This window comes from Rhinolophus sinicus, linkage group LG07, assembly GCF_036562045.2.
Source record: "Rhinolophus sinicus isolate RSC01 linkage group LG07, ASM3656204v1, whole genome shotgun sequence".
Taxonomy (NCBI): Eukaryota; Metazoa; Chordata; class Mammalia; order Chiroptera; family Rhinolophidae; genus Rhinolophus; species Rhinolophus sinicus.
In genome coordinates this window covers 649587-672098 of record NC_133757.1, presented here as the reverse complement: position 1 = coordinate 672098, position 22512 = coordinate 649587, and the positions used below count along the sequence as shown (strand labels likewise).

At 58.1% G+C, this 22512-nt stretch overlaps 1 protein-coding gene across 2 annotated transcripts in view; it reads left to right on the top strand.

Annotated features, from left to right (window-relative positions):
• Positions 1-1273: 1273 nt before the first annotated feature.
• Positions 1274-22512, top strand: part of INPP5A (inositol polyphosphate-5-phosphatase A) — a 168719-nt gene continuing 147480 nt past the window's right edge. Inside the window, exon 1 of one of the 2 annotated variants that reach the window (XM_019728303.2) lies at positions 1274-1629. In XM_019728303.2, the coding sequence (XP_019583862.1) occupies positions 1555-1629 (75 nt within the window). In that variant the 5' untranslated portion in view covers positions 1274-1554. The remainder of the gene's footprint in view (positions 1630-22512) is intronic. The other variant, XM_019728304.2, reaches the window with a different exon arrangement.

Here is a 22512-nt window from a genome sequence, read left to right as displayed (position 1 = left end):
ACTGGTGGCTGGGGATTCAACCCAACCTATGAATTTTAGGGGGACACTGCTCAACCCATTTCCCACACCCGCTGACTGAATTGGACTTTGGGTTTTGGTGTTGAGGGTAAGTGCTGCTGCAAGCAGGGCCCTCAGGTGGGTTGACAAGTAGAGGTGGTGCCTTCCTTCGTGAGGGCAGGTGGCCCACACAGCCTGCTCAGCAGTGCACCCCACCTCCCGCAGGTGGTGTCTGTCCCTCTGTTTTAATAGAACAGCATTCACATTGCCTGATGCCATTGGGCACTGCCATTTACTTAGAAGCTGAAGGCTGGCCTTGCTGGAGTCCAGTGCCAGGGGCTTTGTTCTTTTCTGGGCCACTCTCCACCCCAAAATAGCGACCCAATCCAGCTGGGTAGCCGCGCCATGTGTGGCTATGAGCACTGGAAAGGCGCTATGCCAACAGAGATGGGCTGCGAGTGTCCCGTACTGCTCATTGTCTCGCTGTGGAAAAGCGCACGAATACTGTTTAAATGCTGGTTACATGTTGAATGATACTTGTATCTCTCGGGTTGAATCAAATGTATCGCTAATGTTACTTTTGGCAAGTGTTACCTTTTGCAAGTGTAGCTGTTGGGACATTCAGCATTACAAACTGGGGCCTTTCCAGGGGCCGCTGGGTGCATGGGCCAGAGGGTCCTCAGCTCCCGCCCCTGCGCCCTAGCGGAGGGCCTTGCCCACCTGCCGCGCACATCGTGCCCCACCCCGGCCACCTGTGCCGTCGGAACCCCATCTGGGTCCCGGCTGCACGGTCCGCGCTGAGCCCCACCCAGTCCCGGCCTTCCTTTCCCCACCCCGGCCTGGCCTCTTCTTTCTTCCACTTCTGAGGGTCCAGACCCGCAGGCGCGGGGCCACAAACGCCGGTTCCGGGGGTGCCGCCAAGCTCGGCAGGAAATGCACACCACAAGCCGCGGAAGGGAGGCGGTGGCCGGATCGGAGACTAGGAGCTGCACGCAGCCCCTTTAAGAGGTGCCGTTCGACCCGGGCCGTGACGTCATAGCAACGCGGGGGGCGGAGTCAGCACGTAGCCGCGGCGCGGGGCGGGCCAGGGTGGGGTGGGGCGGCCGCTGACTGACAGGAGCGCCGCCAAGAAGCGGCCCAGGTTGACACAGGAGCGCCCCGCGCAGCCCCGCCCTCTCAAGGCCCCGCCCCGCCCCGCGCAGGTCTTCCTGACAGCCCCGCCCCCTCAGACCCCGCCTTCCCAAGGCCCCGCCCCCGCGCACGCCCCGCCCCTGCACGCCCTGTCCCGGGCCCGGGGCGGGCCTCCGCTCAGCTCTCGGCGGCGGCGGCGCTGCGGGACTCTGGCGGCCGCGCTCCTAATGGCTGCGCGCGGGCCGCGGTGAGGCGCGGGTGGAGAGCGACGGGCGCGGGCCGCGGAGCAGCCAGAGCGAGCGAGCGCGCGGCCGGACCCCGGCCAGGCCCGGCCCGAACCGCCGAGCCCGCGATGCGCCCCGGGGCCGCCCCGCGGCGCAGCTGACGCGCGGCCCGTGGACACCCCTGCCGGCCGGCCAGGCCACGATGGCGGGGAAGGCGGCCGCCCCAAGCACCGCGGTGCTGCTGGTCACGGCCAACGTGGGCTCCCTCTTCGACGACGTAAGTGCCACGGCGGCGCGGGACCCGGCCCCGGACAGTGAACCCCGGCCCCGACCCGATTCTGAGCCCCGGGATGTAGACCCTGAACCCTGGCCCCGAGCCCGGCCCCCTAGGACCCTGGGACTCGGACCCTGGAATTCTAGTCCCCCAGCTGCAGCCTGTGAACTCCGCAGGCTGAACCCCTCGCCTGAACTCAGGTCTCTGAACCCCAGTCCTGCTTCTTGTCCAAGGTCCCCAAAGCCAGACTCCAGCACCCTAGTCCAAGAGCCCCAAACCTGGTCCCGGATTCTTGACCCCTAAACCTCCGCTCCGAACCCTGGTCCCACAGCCCAGCTCCCGGCTTCTGAGCCGACTTCTGACTGCTGACCCTCGGCCCCGGCCCCTGGCCTGTCTGCCGGCCTCCCTGTCTGTAGCTGAGGAAGCCCAGAGCTGTGGGCACCTCACTTTACCCTGTAACTTAGTGTCTCTAGTTCCCAAACAAGGGGCTTCTTGTTGAAAACCCTGGACGACTTTCCTTCTTCTTGAAGGAAAAAGATGCTGAGGGTTCTTTATGGTCAGAAAAGGGATGCTGACGGCCCAAGGCTCTCGCCTTCTAGGGGCCTCCCGCCCAGGCCCCCAGGCCGCCCTGGGGGACGAGCCCAGGCCAGGCAGGGGAGCTCCGAGGCAGGCCCAGGCTGACCTAGTTCGGCGTTTCAGCCGCGGTGCCACCCGCTGTTGGTACTTAAACTCCAACCCAAATAAAGCAGAATGCAGCTCCAAGTGGCGTGCTTGATTAAGAAAAGGGTGATGACACAGATGGAGCCTGTGGCGGCCTGGCGCCGTCCTCCCCTTCCCTCCCAGGTGAGCAGTGGGTGCGGCCGGTTCATGGCCAGGACCACTGATACATGCAAGACTGAGGTTCACGGAGGTCCTTCCTCCCTCCCAGCCCTCCTTTGCCGGCAGCAACCATGGGCGAGGTGCTTCAGTAAGCTCAGTCATGTACTGGCTAGGTTTGACTTTAGTAATGAAAGGTAGGCGCTATTTTTGTGCATTTCTTATTTTAACTTCCAGCGCCATGGGTTACACTTTCCTGATGGACACCTCCCCCTGACTTTGTTACAGATAACTTTATCTAGTTTCATGTTTGATCTTTTTCTTCAAAAGTGCCCGGTATGGGTGTGTGTCTGTATATTTAGCGTTCTATTCTCGGCTTTCCAGTAACATGCCACTCTCCCATGGTTTTGCTCAGATGATTCAGATCCCTTAGCTGTGGCTTCAGAGCCTCAGAAATGTCAGGAAAAGTAAGCATGCTGGGGCGTTTTAGTCTCAAAGGGAAAAGAATTGTGCTGTGCAAGCATTCTTTTCAGTAATCTTTGATTCTGAGTTTTAGCATTTTTGTTGTTTCAACTATACACACACACTCATCTCTGTTGACACTGAAGTGGGTAACCTAATTTACTTTTGTTTAGCAACACACTCTCTGAATTTCCATTTTTCCTAACGGCTGTATGGAGCTTTGCATTATGTTCACATCTGGCACATGTTAATTCTGCAAGCCGTCTTTGGATCGAAGGGCTAGGAGGGTGTCGGCTGGTGACCCATTGGTTTCTCACTGTGTGGAGTGGTCTCGAGGGCAGGAGCATCCTTCATTGGCATGGAAGCAGCAGGCGTGGACGTTAACCGGTGGCACCTGTGTCCCGGGCGCCTTCCTTGGTTGAGATTTGGTGTTGTGCTTGTGGGAGAGAAGCTGGGCCGATGACAGCAGCGAATTCTTGAGTGAAAGGAGTGGTAATTCCTTGGTTTATAGGAGGTTTCAGAAGATCTGCTCGGTGGCTCTGTCTTTGCATGACACGTGTCATGCTGACCAACACTCTTCAGGCGGTGCAGAGGCCTGGGGAGGGATTCTTTCCGCCCAGTTTCCGCATATTGGAAAACAAGGGCATCTGTATCCCTGGAGGGATACAGATCTGCGGAGAAGGGGTGTCTGAGTTAGAAACCGACGCACCGTACTGTGAAGATACCGTTTTGCTTTTGTGCAGGGTGATGGGTGATGTGTTTCTGCTTTTGTAGCCTTATAATCCTGCCTTGTTACCTCCTCCCCATCCGCAGGTGGCCCCTGGTACAGACTTTCACCTTGGCTTGGCCCCAACGTCCTGCAATCCACAGAGCACGTTGTGTTGCAGGCTGCTCTCACCTCGTCAGCACTCCTGGCTCTGTGGTGTCCACAGAGTGCTCGGGCCACAGGAGTCCCCAAGGAGGGCCCCTCAGGTTGCTCCCCACCCTGTGATGTCACCGACGAGGGTGTGGTAAATACATACAATACACTGGTTCTCAAAGTTTTGCCTCTTACATTCTAAAAATTATGGAGAACCCCAAAGAGTTAGTGGTTCTGAGGGTTATGACTACCAGCAGCTACCTTACTGGTAGGTAGGACCTGAGAAAGTTGGACTAGCTGTCAGAACAGTGACGTCATCATGCCTCATACACCCTCTGGAAGGTGCCACCGTTCACTCGGGAGACAGTGAGGCCAGCAAAGGGAGCTCACTGTGTTGTGCTATGACGAATATAACTGTGATGAGTGAGCCTCTGACTGGGTCTCCTGGGCTCTCACTCTAGGATCTCTGTCCGAGCTGTGCCCTTCCCGAACCCACACGACCATCTCCCAGGCCGGGGGTGCCTGTGACATCCAGGATCGTAGTGACCCCCAGAGAGCCCTGTGGCTGTTCCTGTAACTCCCATCAGACTCCTGCTGTCACTACCCTTTGCCTGGAAGGGGGTGACAGGGCTACATACCTAATTGTTTTGCTTGAGATGGCTGAGTTTTTGACAAGTAAGGTTTCCAGCTTTAGGCTCTTTACATTTTCGCTAAGAATGAGCTGAGAGGTGACTTCTCCCAGGCCATGTTTTGGAGCCGGTCCCACCCTTACATGGTAAGGCTGTTTCTTGGGAAGGAGACCTAGCCCGGCCTCAGGCTTCTGAGAGCACAGCTCACTCTGCCTTTGTCCTGTGCTGTACTTGGAACTAAATGTCACTTTTGAGCTGGCTTCCCTTTTTGCTTGGTCAGCCCCTGAGCAGCCCTCTACCCGGGGTGGGGGGCAGGCCGGTGGGCTCTGCTGACAATCCTCCCAGTGCCTCAGGCACTTGTCCCCCTCTGTCCTGCACCCTCAGTTTGCCCTCATTGAGTCCCACTTGAAGAGCTCCCTGAACCCCATGTGCCCCTCCAGCTGCTGTGGGGCTCCCTCACTTTTCCAACGCACATTGTGTGCAGGGAGGTCTCTGCTGGCCGCTGTCAGCCCTCTGCCCCCAGCCCTGCCCAGCCCTCTGTGTCCCGACCTGGCGGGCCCACCGGGGCCTTGGGCTGGAGGGCAGCGACCCGTTCCCGTGCTCCTCACTTGCTCTGGATGGCCTCTAATGGCTGGGTCCTCTGCTTCTTCAGGGACTTTGGTTTAGTGATGGCTTTACAGAGACAGCAGTCACACACCCTACTCTTCAGCATGTAGGTAAAGCTTCTGGCCCAGTGTGTTAGTGCATTCAGGGTCGCACAACTATCCCCAGCCGGTCTTAGGGTATTTTTTGTACCTGACCAAGAAACTCTGTGTGTCTTAGCGGCCTCCCTCCCCGTTCTCTCCATCTCCCCTGAAGCCCCCAGCCCTGGTAATCGCCATTCCCCTGTGTGTCCCTAAGGATTTGCCTATTCAGGACGTTTCACACAAATGGCATCACATATGTGGCATGTTTTCTGAGCTCACCGTGCTGTAGCATGTGTCAGCGCTGCATTCCTGTTTAGGACTGAACGAGTCGCCTGCCTGGACACCCAGTGTTTGTCACCCGCCCTCCATGGTGGCGCCTGCTGTTTGGGACCCTGCTGCTGTGCGCGTCCTGTGGACACCTGGGCACATACCTGGGAGGGTGACTGCAGGGGTTGGGGACACCATGTTGAGCTTCTGAGGAGAGCTGCCTGTTCCCCGCAGTGGCTGTGTCTTTGCAGGGCCCTGGCCTGTCCCAGGCTCCCGTGTCTCCACCTCCTCCCAGCACTTATTATCTGTCTTTTGTCAACGACTCTTTCTTGGCTGCCTGGACGCCTTGCAGTGGGCGTTCCTCCTCACCTCACCTCCCTTCTCCAGACACTTACCTCCTGGGAGCTCACCGAGACTCGGGAATTCCAGTACCTTCTCTATGTGGACACCCAGGAGGCAGGGAGGACTCCCCAGGCCAGGCCCGAGCCCGGCATGCAGTGCTGTCGCCTGGGAAAGCCCAGGGCACAGGCCCCTTCCCTGAAGCGGGGCAGAGCTGTCTTCAGAGATGGGGCAGCAGTGGTCTCCGCTGTCTGCACAGCCCCTAAGCGACTCTGGGGTGTGTGTGTGTGGGGGGGGCTGGCCACTTGGGCTCTTCACAGCCTCCCTCCCCACTGTGCCCTCCTGGCCACTTGTCCCACGGGGTTGGCCGTCACCGGAGCGGTCTCAGCAGCCTTCTATTCAGTGTTACCGCCTCGGGCCTGAGAGCGCAGTGTGCTTTCTCTGGGGAATTTAGTCTGTTTGCCGAGTTTGGGGCTGTTTGTAGATGGGGACCCGCCCCTCCCCACGGTGGTAGGATCAAACAAGCCGGTGGTCCTGAGTCGGGCACGGGTGGGTGCTGTTTCCTCCGCCTCAGGAAACCACGGGTGCACCCTGCATACCTCCTCCCGCCCTCCACCAGCATCACGCCATGCCCGCCTTTCATGTGGCTGGAATTAGAAAGCAACATGGCGGTGACCTGTTTGCAGCCATACGTACTTGCCTCCTGCTCCTACTGCCCCATGTCCTGTATGTCACGGCCGTGCTCTCTGTCACCATCAGCTGGCCTCCGAGAGCTCACATTTTCATCTGCGGAGTTTCCTGTTTTTATCGCTTCTCCAGCCGCTGTGGGAGGGTTTACATTACTAGTGGGGGAGGTACGTCTTCGATTTAAAGTATTAAATATTTCGCTTGTTTGACTGCAGTGAAGTGAGCCCTGCAGGTCATTCTGCTGGACATCCCTGGAAAACAGTGACACGTCTACCGTTTCTCAGCCTGGGTGACTCCGAGAAGTCATGCCATGGTGGCACGTCCCCAAGAAAGTCTCTCCACTTGAGTTTGGGGCCTGCATGCCCTCACAGGGCACCCATCAGCGCGTGGCCTGCAGTAGACTTCCAGCCCTTCCTGGGGGAGGGGGAGGGGGAGGGGGAGGGGCCCTCACTGCCCTGGGGTCCACCTGCGGTAGCCTTGGCCAGGTTTCGGGGAAGAGGCCTTTGCCTGGGGGATTTGGAAGTTACAGAAATGGGACCAGGCCTGCCTGCAGCGGGTTGCCCTGATGGAGCCCACTGACCCGGGAGTGGGAGAGGGCATGATGGAGGGGGTGGCTGCCTGGGGGCGCGGCAGGGCTCACTAAGGGACTATATTGTGATGACTTCTTAAACGTTGACCGACCGCCTCAGCCTCTGCCTGGGCTGGTGGGCCGGCAGGTGGCAGGGGGTCTGCTGTTCGAGGTGGCCTGTTCCAGGAATGGGTCCAGTTGGTGGGGGGGTCCACACAGGGCTGGGTGGGTGGCCAGCCTGTTACTAATGGGTCATTGTGACTTTGGGCTTGTCTTCTCAGGTCGTCAAGGTCCTGACAAGGCCTAGGAACCCTCTTGGGGGTGGGGAGGGGACTGAAGGCTGCATTCCCTCCCAGTCTGAGCAGAATGCCCTGTTGGCTGCATTAACTTTCCCCGACCTCCTGCCCATGTGCACCTCTGTCTGCAGCACTGTCTGCTCTGCCCATCTGTACTGCCATTGGCACCACCCATCTGCCCTGCCATCTGCACTGCCCATTGGCACTGCCCTGTCAGCCCTGCCCGTCAGCACCACCCTGGCACCGTGAAGCCCACACTAAATCTACCCCCTTATCTGTCTGCACGCTGGCCCTGGTCACTTCCTGTCCCCAGGCCTTCCTGGCTCATCTGGCTTGGACGCGAGCATGGGAGCTGGTGTCTGGGACTGTACCTGGAGGTTGGGGGCGCTGTTTTCCCCTTGGCGGGGGCCAGGCCTGGCTCTGGTTTCAAGGCTCTCTGGCCCGGGCTTGGACAGCCCGCCTTTCTGCCCCACCTCTCAGCAGTTATTCTAGAAACGGAGGGAGAGGTAAAAGCAAGAGGCACGGCTTGGGCCACGGCTTGGTGGAGGGGAACTCCCCCTTGAATGCCCAGTGCGAGGCCACACGCCAGGGTCTGTGGGGACCTTTAGCGACACAGGAAAGTGTGCATGCTGGGCTCAGCTCTGCCTTTTATCACGTGTGCTCCCTCTTGCAGTCTGTGTGACAGGAGGGCAGGAATGACACCTGGCACGATGGCTGTAACAGGTACTGGAAGGAATGGAAGCCCAGGCAGGTGTGTGGCGTTGGCGATGTCAGGTGGCCCTGGGCCCCTCCCGTGCAGGGTCCCTGTGCCCCGCGTCCCTGCCAAGGGCGTCCTTGAGGTGGGGGCCTCCAGCTCAGTTGTGCTCAGGCCGCCTGGGTGGCCCATCGCTGCCCTGAGCGTGGGCTTTCCGTGTCTGTGGCCGATGGCATGGTCTTGTCGTGTCGCACCGGCATCTGTGGTGACGCCAGGCCTCTGTGGCTGGACAGGAGGCGCTGTCCCTTCTCTGTACTTGTGCCCAAGTCCTCTTGTCGGGAGCCCCTTCCTCAGGCAGCCAGGGTTTTGCCCTCTTTTCGGGGGGCAGCTCCCTGTCACCAGCTCTGTGTAGCGGCTTCTGCTTCCCCACCCTGCATTGATTACAAGCTTTGTGCCTTTGTCACATTAGTCTTCCCTGTTGGTGTGGCTCTCATCACATGACATCCCATTCAGGTGTGCTGGCCTCTGGCCCACAGCAGCAGGGGTGGGATCTGTGGGTCTGGGTGGGTGTGGGCGCAGAGTGGACACAGCTGTAGGGAATCAGAAGAACTTTGAGCCCCATCGTGTCCAGGTCCACAGACCACCCGTCAGAGTGTGCGGAGGGGGCGTTCAGTCCTCCACACGGTGGGCACGGTGGGGAGAGGTGTGGATCCCTCTGGCGGTATCGGTCCTTACCAGAGGGCAGTGGCAGGCAGGGCTCCCAGGAAGGGACTTGGGTTTCCCTGGCCCTGGACAGCTGGACACCAACCCTGATTGGGGCACAGAGTGCCTCGCAGGGGAGCTCCCTCCTCCCAGCCATTGGGTGTGACGGCCCCCTCACCGGGCTGTCCCCACCCCCTCCCCCTTGCCTTTCCTCCTGGGTGTCTTGTGGCTGTTAGTCTGGTCCGGGCCTCACAGGCTCCTCCGGGAGTCCTGCTGCTGTGGGGTGGTTGTCCCACAGTGCACTCACCTGGCCAGTGCGTGGAGAACCTCTGTGAATTCGCAGCTGTGTTCCTGAAGTTGCACAGGATGTGAAGTTGAGCCTTGCAGGGCCAGCAGGTCTGTCACCTTCCAGAGAGGCACGTGGCTGTCCTGGTCTGGGCTGTCATCTGGTGAGGACGATGCCATCACAGGATGATGGAGGGCAGGTGTCAGACCCGCTGCTCCCAGCGACTGCATAGTAGAAGAACAAGAGCAGGCACTGCTTGGGTCCTGTTTCTTCATTTAGGGAAAACGTTTTCCGTCTCGTGACCGTGGAGGTGACAGGCGTTCAGGCTCACGAGGCCGTGCTCGCTGGCCAGGCCTGGCCCCCAGCTGTCTCCATCAGACTTGGCATCCCAGGGACTGTGTCTTCCAGACCTGGTGGTCATCTCTTCGCACCCACTGCTCGTCCCCATGCAGGTGGCCGTCAGGGAGACTTTTGGGCACGTGGCCCTCCCTGTTGGGCCTGGCCATCCTTGGGGGTGGGGCTGCCTGTTTGGAAGGGGCTGTGCCGGGTCCCGTTGGGTCGCAGCTTCACCAGCCACAGTGCTCATTCGTCTCAGGGTCCACAGAGCAGATGAAGGAGGATGGGGTCCTGAGGATGTGTGTGGGGGCAGCTGCCCCGACCCCAGCACGGACCCCAGCTCCGAGCACCCTGCCCTGCCTCCTTAGGCCTTTGGGTGACCGTTGGTGGGTACCTGCTGGCTCTGTAAGTGCTGAGAGTGGGGAGTTGGGTTGGGAGCTCTGACCCCATGGGTGAACCTGTGTGTGTGGACCGAGAACTGGTTTCTCCAATGCTCAGGAGGCTCCTTTTGCAGCGTCCTCGGAGCCTGACAGCAGCCGGGAGGGGAAGGTGCACACAGACCCACGGACCCTGGTTTGCCCAAAGATGCCTCCTGGTGCCCTGCACCTGTTCTGGGTCCCAGGCTGAACTGGGGAGCATCAGTGGGTACTTGCTCTGTCCAGTTTAGCAAACGTCTAACACCTGAGCACAGAGCACTGTCTGTTTGCTGTGTTGTGATTTGGGGCGATTTGGGGTCACCTGGGGCTTACTTTCAGATAGAGTCATTCTGTTAAGTATGACATCTGCTCAAGTAACAAACAAATTTGTGGGGACACACGTGGTGCTTTTATTTTCTCCTTCATCACTGTTACAGTTTTTCAGATCTGTTGCAACTTCCTGTTTTTGCTGTAACGCCGTCTTTACTCTTGGTGCTGCTCTCAGGCGGCAGACGCCATGCGTAGCCCAGGTGGGAGAGGGGAGTGCACGTGTGTGCGTGTGTGTGCATATGTGCACGTGTGTGCATGTGGTGTGTGCATTGTGTGCGTGTGTGCGCACTGTGTGCATGTGTGTGCGTGTGTGCATGTGGTGTGTGCATTGTGTGCGTGTGTGTGCATTGTGTGCGTGTGTGTGCATGTGTGCACATGTGTGCATGTGGTGTGTGCACTGTGTGCATGTGTGTGCACTGTGTGCATGTGTGTGCACTGTGTGCGTGTGTGTGCGTGTGTGAGCTATTAATGCTCCGAGCAGAGGGGGTGAGCTGTGGAGACTGACCAAGCTAGAAACAAAAGCAGTTCCCGGTGGCCAATTTGGTGACTGTCTGAGATGGTCACCAGGGCCAGGTGGGGACCATCTATGTTTCTGAACCCCTGCAGAGCTCTGTCCTTACACGTGTCACCCTGGGGGACACTTGGGGCTGTTAGAGGGGAGTTCTTGAGGCAGGGGGTTGGGGCTCCATGCAGACCAGCCTGGTGGGCCCCCCTTTCCCAGCCTCCAGGCTTTGGGGGCTTCTGCTGTGCTGCCCAGGTTCAGCCGTGGCAGTGTCTGCAGGTGTATGTGTGACGAGGGGCCAGGAGAGCTCATTTTTAGGGACTGTTGCTATCCGGTCCCGGTGGCCTTGGGCTTTCCATCCACTCGTGTTTAGTGAGCACCTTCTTGGAGCAGGGCTCCTTTCAGGGCTGGAGGCACAGCAGGCAGCGCGCTGGGGCGTCCCGATACCATGCTCCCAGCACCACTCTCTAAATTGGCTGGCACAGCGGCCTCGCGCTGGGAGCAGGCCCCTGGGGGAGGCCTCGAGACCCCGTATATGCTGCCTTCCCTGCTCCCATGCCTCCCCCGTCAGTCCTGGTCTAAGACAGAGGGTCTGCAGGATAAAGCAGACAGAAGGGAGGTGCCTGGGCTGAGGCCAGGGGCCTGGGAGGGGCATCCTGGGAGTCTGGGGAGGGCACTTTCAAGAAGGCCAAGCTGGGGGTACAAGGAGTGGGGCCCCGGGCAGCCCCAGGAGCCAGCAGACCAGAGCTGTGGTCCCAGGTGCCTTGCACGTCCTCAGGGCTGTACCCCTTCGAGGTAGGGGCTCCTGCTCTCCTGGTCTCCCCGGGATGAGGCACAGCCCACCTTTAGGACAGAGGGGCCCTTGCACCTGGGCAGCCTGGCACAGCAGGAGACGGCCCTGAGGATGCCTTAGGACACTGAGAGGTGCCCTGGGTATGGAGACCTCTGATGGCCTCTTAGAGCAAGCAGCCAGGGCCAGAGCCCCAAGGCTTTAGAGCATGGGAGCTACCAGAGACGTAAGGAAGGGGTGGCCATTGGGGTCAGTTCCGGGCAGGAGCAGAGGCAGGAAGTGGAGCCAGGCCTGCTTGGGAAGCTGTGTGGCCAGCGTGGGCAGGGCGGAAGCCGACTGTGCTCGAACCCCTGTCCTGTGCACACTGGGGGTGCCACTGAGGACCCCACTTCTGCAGCCTTGGGAAAGATGCACTGAGCTGCGGGGTCCTGCCCTTGTCCCCCTGGGGTGTGGGCCCAGAGCACAGATGGCCAGCTCCCTCCTGCACGCTCGCTCGGGCCTCCGGACCTGCTATGTTGATCAGTGAGTCAGACCGGAAGGGGAAGAGGGGGCTGGGGCCAGGCTTGGGGTGAGGAACCCAGAGCCCCTCAGGGAAATGCAGTCAGAGAGGATGGGTGCTGGGGGGGTACCCAGAGGTGCCCGGCATGGCCCTTGAGAGGGGTCCGCTGTGGAGCACCTCCCAGGAGCCGCGGACGACAACCTCAGAGGCACCAACGGGTACCTGCCGTCTCTGTTCTTGAATACAATAAAATCCCACCTGGGGAGAAAGTTAAACATTTATCCTCATTTCTGGGAGAATACTGAGGTTTGTGAGCCTTGATAACCTTGATAATTACAGTTTCCTATAATGAGAAAATCACGTGAGGGACCCACAAGGCCTGTGGGGGCCTCGGCCATGTTCTGCATGGCATTTGAACTTGAACGCAGCCAGCACAGGCACAGCCGGTGCTGTCAGCATTTGAAAGTGGCTGCTTTCGGGATCTGGGCGACGGTGAGGCGCTGAGTTCTCACATTTTGTAAGAGAATAAACACGAACTTACCTCCTGGAACTTGACTCCAGCAGCTTGTTGCTTTTCATGAAGAAAGTCCGGTTCCTAAGTCGGGTGACGTTGCTGGGCTCGCGTGTGCCCCTGGCGCCCTGTCGGCTGCCAGGTCTGCATGCATGTGCTGGGTCTGCTCTGTCCCGAATGGGAAGCAGTGCCCTGCATGCACATGTCTGTCTCAGCATCTGGGCATCCTGGAGCACAGGGACCCCCGGGCCAGCCCGTCCTTGTCCCATGCAGGCTGCTGCGTCCCCTGTGCTGAGGTCACTAAATCCATAGATCCCGCCAGCAGCGCGCTCACGTGCCAGTCACCCTGTCCTGTCCTGTGTTTTCTGTCTCCCCCTCACACTGTGAGATTTACTTGGCATTTTCTCTGCTGTGGCCATTCAGCCCCTGAGTGATCGTGCTGAAATGTCTTCACAGAACACCGATGGCAGTGACAGTGCGTCCCGTTTCTTGCTGTCACAGGCACTGAGCCCCAAGCCCTCCACTCGCCTCCCGGGCACGTAGATGGAATCCCTGGGTGCCTGTTGGAGAACAGGTTCTCTCGGGCCGGTGCCAGCTGCTGTGCAGTGTGTCCAAGCAGAGTCACGTTCGTGGGGTCCCACATACATGTGCACGTCATCTGACGTCTTTGCGTGTACATCACACACGTGCACAACCATTGGCTGTTCTGCATCTCGACTACTTTGGAGAGTGCAGACTTTGAGTGTGGCCACTCAGGTGGATGTAGCATGACACCTGTGGTCATGTAATTTGCATTTACCTGGTTACTTGTAGTATCATTTTTGAGACTTTTTTCTTGGCGTTTCTAGGACTTTTATTGTAGACTTGTGCAGTCCTTACAGATCTTGTATCTATGTTATCACTAGATCTATTTTGATAAGGACATGACTGATCACAGTGTTTGCAGAAGGGCTCCATTTGGGTCCTCTGGCACTGACTTACAGGGTCCTGGGCCTTCTCAGGACTGCGTTCACGTGGCTATGCAGAGTGCTGTGTGCCAGGGCTCCCGACCGAGCCGTCTGTTCTGTGGCTCAGCGTGTGCGCACCCCCTGCGTCTTTTCTTCCATGTGCCCTGATACCAGAGGTCCGGGCAGCCTTCCCTCCTGAGATGGCTGGTGGTCCTCACTTGGTCTGTGGGCGGTTCTGTTTCTTGTGTGCAGACGTCCTCAGCTGAGCCCTGGGCAGCCTTGGCCAGTGCAGAGCCGTGCAACGTCGTGAACTTCCGTCCCTGGTCGCCTGGTCGGTGGCCAGTGCTCGGGCCAGGTACCATGGGACGGCGGCCCTGCTGCGAGCAAGCCCCCCGCCCCCCGGGAAGAGCCTCTCCTCGGAGTCCGGCTGTGGAGTGAGGGCTCCAGGTTACTGTCAGCTCCTTAGTTGAGGTGACCATGGGCGCAGGCCGTGACGGCTCGTGGGATCATCGTGGTGGGTCAGACCACGCTTCAGCTAAGATGTGAGTGAGAGCGAGAGTGGCTGCCAGGAGGGGAGGGCCGCCCGGGGCTCTGGTGCCGTGTCAGTTGTCTGACACAGATGGGTGTGTGCGGGGTCACAGCCTAAAAGGGGCCTTTTACTCCAGGTCTCTGTCAAGAGCGTGGCAGCCACTGCCCAGCCGCCATCCTGGGGGCCCGGCCAGGCTGGGCAGAGCACCCCAGGGCCCCGGGATTCCTCCCTGCTTTCAGGCAGCCCATACTCTTCCCACACATTTGCTGTCACTGGAAAGTTAGCCGGTCCTCGCCTGCCATGCATGAAAAGTTCAGTGGTGACTGAACACACACGTGGCCACTGAGACTTTAGCTGGTAGAAGAAGCAGCCTGGCCGGCAGGCGTGCATTTCTGTGGGCCCCTGTGCTGGCCGCACCCTGGTGCCATCACGAGTCCCCTTCCTCTCGCTGTTGCGTGGTCTTCTGATTCTGAACTGCTGAAGTGGTATAAGTGGGGGGCGAAGTGCCTTCTGGGCTGGGAGGAAGTACCTGTCACCACGCGTGGGACGGCGCGTCTGGCCTTGGCACAGCTGTCAGGGGTTGAGTCGGCATCCGTCCTGCATCTCCCCCTACGGCCCCGAACGAGGGCCCGCCCTGGACAGCAAGACATTCCATTGGGAGTCTGCATGGGCTGCACAGATTTAAAACGAGACAGAATTCAGGTACCGTGCGAGTCATTCTTTTAGTGTGTACAGTTCAGTGTTTCGTACGTATATTCACAAGGTTTTGTAGTCATTCCTGTCCAATTCCAGCACATTCTCATCTCCTGTAAAAGACACCAGTACCCTTAGCACTCGCTCCCCATTCTTCCTGCCCCACAAACCCTGGCAGCCACCAGCCTGCCTCCTGCCTTTATGGATTTGCCTGTCCTGATGTCTCGTAAAAAATGGAACCAGCATGCGTCCTGTGTGTCTGATGCCTTCACCCAGCGGCTTGCGGCTCGTCCGTGTTGGCTGTCAGACTCCATTCCTTCCTATGACTGAACGTGGTCTCGGTGGGTGGGCAACATTGTGCTGCTCTGCTCTCAGGGATGGACATCTGGCTATTAGGACCAGTGCTGCTGTGGACACCTGGGGACAGTTCTGCGTGAGCCCTCCCTTGGGCACGTCCCTGGGAGCAGAATTGCTGGGTCACATGGTCACAGTTTCCCTTGTGAGGACCTGCCAGACTGTGTTCCAAAGTGGCTGCACTGTTTGGCATTCCCACCAGCCCTGGAGGGGGTGCCAGTTTCCCCTCGGCCCGAACAATAGACGCTGATGCTGTGAGTGTCTTCTGTTTGCTTGTTGGGCATCTGTACGTCTCTTCTGGAGAAGATGTATGTAGATTCTCTGCCCATTCAAATTTAAGAAACATTGTTGAATTTTTCTTGATATGCTCTGGATACTAGGTCCTTGTCAGATGATGGTTTTCAAATATTTTCTCCCATTCTGTGTGTTGTCTGTTCACACTCTCGATAGTATCCTTTGAAGCACAGACATTTTAAATTCTGATAAAGTCCACTTTATCTACTTTTTTTGGGTCTGCTTCAGGTAGCGTATCTGAGAACCCAGGGCCTCATCCAAGGTCACAAAGATTTACCCTTATCTTTTCTCCTGAGACATGGTTTTAGCTCTTACATTTCGGTCTTCGCTCTGTTCTAACTTTTATATACGGTGTGAGGTAGGGTGCTGTCTCCGTGGATGAGGTTGGCTGGTTGTCCCAGCATGCTTGTGGAAAAGATTGTTCTTCCCGCACTGAACTGTTGTGGCCCCTGGTTAGAAACACGCAGGTTTGCCCCTGGACTCTCAGTCCTGTCCCCGTGATCTGTACGTCTGTCCTGTGATAGCACCTCTCTCTCAATGACTATAGCTCTGTAGTAAGTTTTGACATCAGGACGTGGGAATCCTCCAGCTTTGTTCTTGTTCAAGATTGTTTGGGCTGTTGTCCCTTCCAGCTCCACGTGGATTCTAGGATTAGCTCGTCAACCCCCCGGGGGGACCGCTGGGATTCCCACAGGGATTGCGCATTATGCCTTCTAGTCCAGATGTCTCATTTATTTAGATCCACTTTAATTTCTTTCAGTGATGTTTGTAGGTTTCAGTCTTGCGCTTCTTTTGTTTAAGTTATTCCTACTGTTTTTATCTGCTGCAGGTCTATTCAGATGTCCCATTTCCTCTGAGTTACTTTTGGAAGTGTGTGTCTTGTCCAGGTTGCCTAGTTGGCCACTGTGGTTCAGCGCATTCCCTCGTAACCCGTTCTGTTTGTGAAGTTGGTGGTAGTGCTTGCTCTTTTATTCCCAGTTTCAGTAATTGGAGGCTGCTGTTTTTTGTCAGTCTAGCGACAGGTTTGTCAGTTTTGTTTTTAAAGGACCAACTTTCGGTTTCATTTATTTTTCTCTGCTGTTTTTCCTACTTTTTGTATTGGCTGCATTTAGAATTAAATCGGACAGAAGGTTTTCCTGAAAATCACGTCACTGCTGTAACCTTTGGTGAGGGAATTTCATTCTGTCTTTCGCCTTATTTCTCCTTGTTTTTGATCAACCCCGAACTTTCCTCCCACTTGTTCCCGAGCAGAGACTGCATTTTGGTGACAGGCCGATGTAGCTGCCCTTCTCCTCAGTCACCTGTGTGGACACAGTGGCGTGTGGCCGATTTTGGGTGCGCTCTCCTGTACGACCACACTTCTGGGCTGTCTCCTCCGGGCACCAGGCACCGGGTGGGGGTTCCCCTCCAGGTTCCTCGACTTTGCTGCTTGAATACATGTGCAGCAGGCGTGAGGCAGCCTCCAGCGGCCGCTCCTCTGAGCCGATACCGTCGCCGAGCCCTGGGCATGTGGGGACGTGGCCAGCGCGTCCCGGCCAGCACACTGCACTCGCGCGGGCGAGCTGCCTCCTCCTGACCTGTGGCCAACAGTAGGAAGACCAGCACGTCCGTGGGCCCATCTTCAGGCGCGGAGCTGGGAAGGACGTTCTTTAGAACTTCCCACTTGGCAGCTGTCGTGCAGCCGCCCCCAGCGCAGCCCAGATGCTCTGGTTGGCCCTGGATTAACCCGCACGGCACAAGCTCAGTTTACCTGTCAGATCCCAGAGTGTGATCTGCGGCCGGTCCTGGCTCCCAGGGCGTGTGGACACTGCTGACTTCGGGGCAGTTTGCCTCAACCCGTCAGGGCCAGCAGCGGCCGCCAGCCCTGGGGTCCTTCCACGTGCGTCTGTGTGGCCCCTGCTGCCTTGACTGGTCACCTCCGTGGCTGCCGAGGAGCAAGCTGCTTCTCCAAGGCCTTGTCTTGACCAGGGTGAGCAGGACAAACTGCGTGAAAAATGGAGCATTTTGTGGAATCACTGACATGTCAGTGTCCCCCACTTTTTTCTTTCCCTATAAGGCTGTTGGTGGCCCCCCTGCTGCTGCTGAGTTGCCAGGAGCCCCTGAAGGTCAAGGTCATGGAGTGCCCTTGGGGGTGAGCCAAGGCAGCCTGAGCTGAAAGCTGACGGTCGCCAGGCCGTTCGTGGGGCCCGGCTGGCGTGGCGGCTCAGCTTCTGCCGACAGCAGCCCTGGACCTTTCCAGGTGACATGCCGGGCCCTGGCCCTCACCTCGGGGGACTTCCAGCAGAGTGGAATCTTGACTCCCATGGTGAGCGAGGCGTCCACGTCCAGGATGTGGGATGGTCACTGGTTCCACAGGGACCCCCCCCCCCAAGACTAAGAGCTCTGCCCTGTGCCATGCTCACTGGGACTGGAGTGTGCCCCAGGGAGTGGCACCATCCCAACCTAACCAGGCTTTGTGCCAGAGCAAGCAGTGGGGCAGCCCTGTTACAGTGGGGCCTGGAAGATGCTGCGGGATTAGCTGTTTGTCAGTGCGGGGCTCTGGTCGTAGTAGGCAGAGTGACTCTTGCTAGTTTAATCAGAAAAGGACGATGTAAAGACAGGCGGCTCCTAGGAAGGGCCCAGGGTCAGGCTTCATGGGCCCAGGGAAGGCGTGGCCGTCTCTGATGCTGCCTCCGGGGGCCTGCTGCTGCTGTTGGGCAGAGGACCCGCCTGGCGGCTCTTGACAGCTGCTGTCCCCACACCCACCCCCTGCCCTTGCTGAGATGGGTGCCAGGCACGGCCTCCTGACATCCAGAGTTGGGGCTGGAGCCCAGGGAACTTGCAGCGACAGAGGGATGGTGGCGTGGGTCCTGCTGCCGCCAGGCGCAGAGCTGGGAGGAGCCGAGCCACCGGCCACCTGACTGCCACCAAGCCCATGTCATGTCACCCGGTGTGTCTGTACCTCCCCCCCCCCCCCCCGCCGCCCTGCCAGCACTGAGTTGTAGGTGTTTGAAGTGCCCCAGTTTTAAATTAGGGTCGCCCTACGCGACAATAATACTTTTGCTCAAAGTATTCTTTTCCAACAGCTTGTCATTAACAGTCTGAAACCAGATGTTTGAGGCTGAAATGTAAGAAAAAAGAATCAGAGCATGGAAATGTTCATTTTCATGACTTCTGTCTCATTGGATGTTCTCCGCAGAGACCGAGAGCCCTGCGATGGGACACAGTGTTTTTCACGTTCTTGACATTTGTAAAGCTGGTGTTTGCTGGGATTTTTACAGGTCCAAGATGGAGACTGCGCATGTGCGTGTGTGAATTTAACAGTTCACATGTAAATAGGCCCTGTTATAGTACAAACTACTTTCCGTGTATCACTCGTTAGTGTACATTGGTTTTAAAAATATGTGAATGGTAAAGTGACAGCCTCTGTGAGGCTGTAACTTTCATTTCCAGGGAGTGAGGGACAGAGCAGAGCGTGGATTGTAAAGAGGGGTCCCATGGGCTGGCAAGGAGTGCAAGTGCTCGCCTGTCCCTGGGTCCCTCCCGAGTCTGCGTCACAGATGGGAGTGGGGTGCCAGGCGTGGCGGGGTCCTTGCTTCTGGGTCAGACACGGTGGTGCTGTGGCCCAGGGCGAGATCGTGGACTTTTGGCCCCAGCTGCTGACCTGGGAGGAGCTTGGCTGTAGTGCAAAGCCTGCAGGGCGGCCCCCAGCGTCTGCAGGAGCCAGGAGTCCCCCACCCCCAGCCCCCGCAGGCTCCTCTCCTCTTTCTGGGCCCCTCCCAGAGGCTGCCCACGGCGCCCAAGCCACCTCCCCTGAGCCCCAGAGCGTGCCTTCTGTGTCCTCCTGTTTGTGCTCTGGGAGACCTTCCAACCACATGGCCCCTCCTGATGCTCCAGGGCCTCCCCAGCAGGGGGGCTGGGGCAACCGCAGCTGGTTTGGATGCCACAGGGGCCTCGCTTCACCTGTTGGGGAGCCTGTGCCCACCTAGAACGGGACAGGGTACAGAGGAGGCTGGCCTGGCCATTCCACTCTCCAGCCTTCAAGAGAAGGGCAGTGACACCCACTGCAGGAGGGGACAAGGGATGGTGTTCCCGAGGAAAGAGGGTTCTCTGAGCAGCTGTCCCAGCAGTTAATGCACCATCTCCACGCACCAGGAAGCCCCTCCTGCCGTCAGCTGTCACAGGGCCTTCCTGCCCTTTGCTCGGCCGTGAGGGTGCCCTCCTGGGGCTGGTGCTGGTGCCCTGGTACCTGCATGCTGCTTGCCAGCTGAGAGCCCTGGAGGTTTGCCAGGGAGCCTCCCACAGGCTGAGGGGTAGTGGGGCCTGTACTGACGGGTCGGGAGTGTTGCCGTTTGAGCCGGATGTGAACGGTGCTGGCAGGAAGTGGCAGGGACGTATGATCCTGTGCTCGTGTGTGGACCAGCTCTCACGCTCCTGGTGCCCACGTGCAGAGCTCTGGGGTGCCCGAGATTCGTGGCAGTTCGCGGCTGGGAAGGATGCCGGGCTGGTCTGGGGCTCGACGCCTCTTACCATCGGGACCACCGAGGCTGCAGGCTCAGGTAGCCCGTTTTCCGGCTATGGGAACATAAGAGCTACTCCTGGCCCTGCTTGTCTGGTCGTACCCGTTTTTGTTTATTTTTGTTTTGGGAACAAATTACAGACTTGAATGTCTTGTGACTCGGTTTCCAAGTTTGGTTTCCAAGCACATTGTCGTCCCTGTGGGAGTCCTGCTGCCCTGCCCCAGTGGACAGTCCCCCACTCACTGCTGCTCCCACCCCCTCTGTCCCCTGAGTGTGGCCTCAGCCGGCAGCCAGTCTGCCTTTCCTCTCCCCATAGGGCCCCTCCCACCCTGACCCTGGCTTTTGCGCCTCGGTTCCTTCTGAAGGGGTGTCAGCCCCAGGCAGGTTCCTGGGTGGTGGGCGGGCAGGCCAGCGGGGCAGCGCCGAGGCCACTCGCTCCTGCCCAAGCTCCTGTCACGCTTCACGTGTGACTTCTGCACTCACCAGACAGCTGTCACTCTCCGTCACCCCAAATCCAGTCCACTACCAGAACGCTTCAAAGCAAGCATGTGGGGCCAGTGTCTATGGGCTGTCATCCACAGGCTGGTTTGCCCGCCTGGGACCCTGGGCTACCAGGGCCAGCTGGGCCCGCAGTGGCTGTCTGGGCTGGTCAGCTGTGTCCCCTGCCCCTGGTGCTGCCTCTCTGCAGCACTCCTCCCGTGGGCGGTGTGTGAGTGGGTGTCTGCTGCATGTGGCCCTGCCTGTCCCTTGCACAATGGTGGCTCTGTGCACGCCCGCCTCACACATCACTGGCCCCAGAAGGCTTCCAAGGGCTTGGGAACATGTTTTGGAATTCGCTCGGGATGAGCAAAGGCCTTAAACATTGATCCTGTCGCTCTCTGTCTTGTTTTCCATCCTTGAAGAGAAAACCTGGGTCAGAGACAGGCTGCAGTCTTTTCTTAAGCTGAGCAGTGGCAGACCAGGAACCACTAGTTGTGGGCACAATATGTGCTGTCATTGTCATGTGGGGTGAGTGGGATGGGGGTTGAGGCCAGACTCTGGAGAACGTGCCTGAGGACACTTTTCTAGAGGAGTCACCAGGTCCGACCCCACTCGGGGTGACCAAGCTGCACCGCCGGGGGCATCTGGGTGTTAGGGATTCTTCGGTAACTCTCCGCATTTATTTATTCACTGTGTTGTCCATCTCTGTTAGTGTGGACACCGGACGTTCATGCCACTCGTGGGCTAACGTCCGACCCTGTTTATTGCTCTGCTCCCCGGCTCGGGCCCTGGGAGCCTCAGCTCCCGGACATGCCCACCCGGCTGCTCTCTGACGTCCTGACTTTCCGGCTCTACTACGAGCCGCGTCGGCAGCTCATCACGTGTTCTCCCGGCCGGGCCTCCAAGGAGTCTGCTGCTTTTGCTGGAGGGTGGTGTTTGCAGACAGGATCTGGCTGGGGTGCTCCAGCTCCCGGGCAGCTTCCTGTCGGAGGAAATCTTCCCGGAAGCCACACCAGGTTTCCCAGGGCTCTTCTCGGCGGCTGCTGGACGCCCCGGGCCAGCTGGCAAAGGGAGGCATGATTGCAGCGGCCGGTGGACCGAGCCCGAGTCACCCCTGGGTGGGTATGTCCACATCTGCAAACAGCTGGGCTCTTGGCCCCTGTCTCACATCTCTACAGCACAGGCAAATGGACACGCAAGTGGAGACCAGGAAAATTCTGAGAATGAAGAGTAACAGGAGGGGACTGCTTTAGCAGATACAGAAAATGCGTCACAAAGCTGTGGGACTCGAGGCGTGTGGAAGTAGTGCCCAGGGGTGTGGGCAGATGGCCGGAGTCACCACACGTGCTGTCCACCTCACAGTGGCTACGAGAGTAGATTTTAGGAGTTCTCATCACAAGGACAGAATTTCTAACTATGAGGTGATTGATATTAACTAACTTCAATCGTTTCACGGCACACCCATGTGCCACTTACCGACGGGGACACGTTCTGAGAAATGCGTCGTGGGCCGATTTTGTTGTCGTGCGAACATCACAGAGGCACAGACACAAACGTAGACAGCACAGCCCACACCACGTACCTGGCCATATGGCACAGCCCGCTGTTCCTGGGCTACGGCCTGTACAGCACGTCACTGTGCAAAACGGCATGACATTAAATCTGCACAAGAGAAAGTAATGCCATCGAGGCACGAAGTAGACACGACGTGTGTATGAGTGGCATGTTGTTTTTCTCATAAGAAGAGAGAGGACGTTGTAAGATAGCGAAGAAACTACAGAAACACATAAACCAGTGACATGCTTGTTTATCATCAAGTGTCATGCACTGCGCCTGGTGGTAGGGGGTGCACGTCACACGACAGGCAGTGCAGTAGGTGTGTTCACACCAGCACCGCACACGCACGAGTCATGTGTTGATGTCACTAGGTGGCAGGACTTGTCCTGCTCCTCTGATCTGACGGGACCACGGCCATCGGTGGGGGCTGCCTTGGCCAAAACGTCATTATGCAGCCATGACTGTAATATATGTCATTGTGCATTGTAAACTCAGACAGTGTTACAAGTCCATTTAATCTCAATAAAACAGGAAAAAGAGAGAGGTCAGTGAGACATGTTAGAATGTAGAAAGAGACACAGAAGCATGTGAGCTTGGCGTGTGGTGAACGTGGCTCATCAGTTGGAGAAGACGGGTTTTCAGTGTGTTTCTGACGCAGTGTGTAGCCCTGCTCGAAGCAAAGCAGCAGCCCCTCTGCAGTTCTCACACCAGCAGATTCTGTTATAACTGGGTTAGAGATTTACCAGATTTCATCAGACCCAGGAGTGTCAGTTGTGGGACATGCTGTTATTTTCTGTACTTCTCAGGAAGGAAAAGGAAAACCAATGCCTGAATGTAATCAAGATGCCTCTTGGTAAG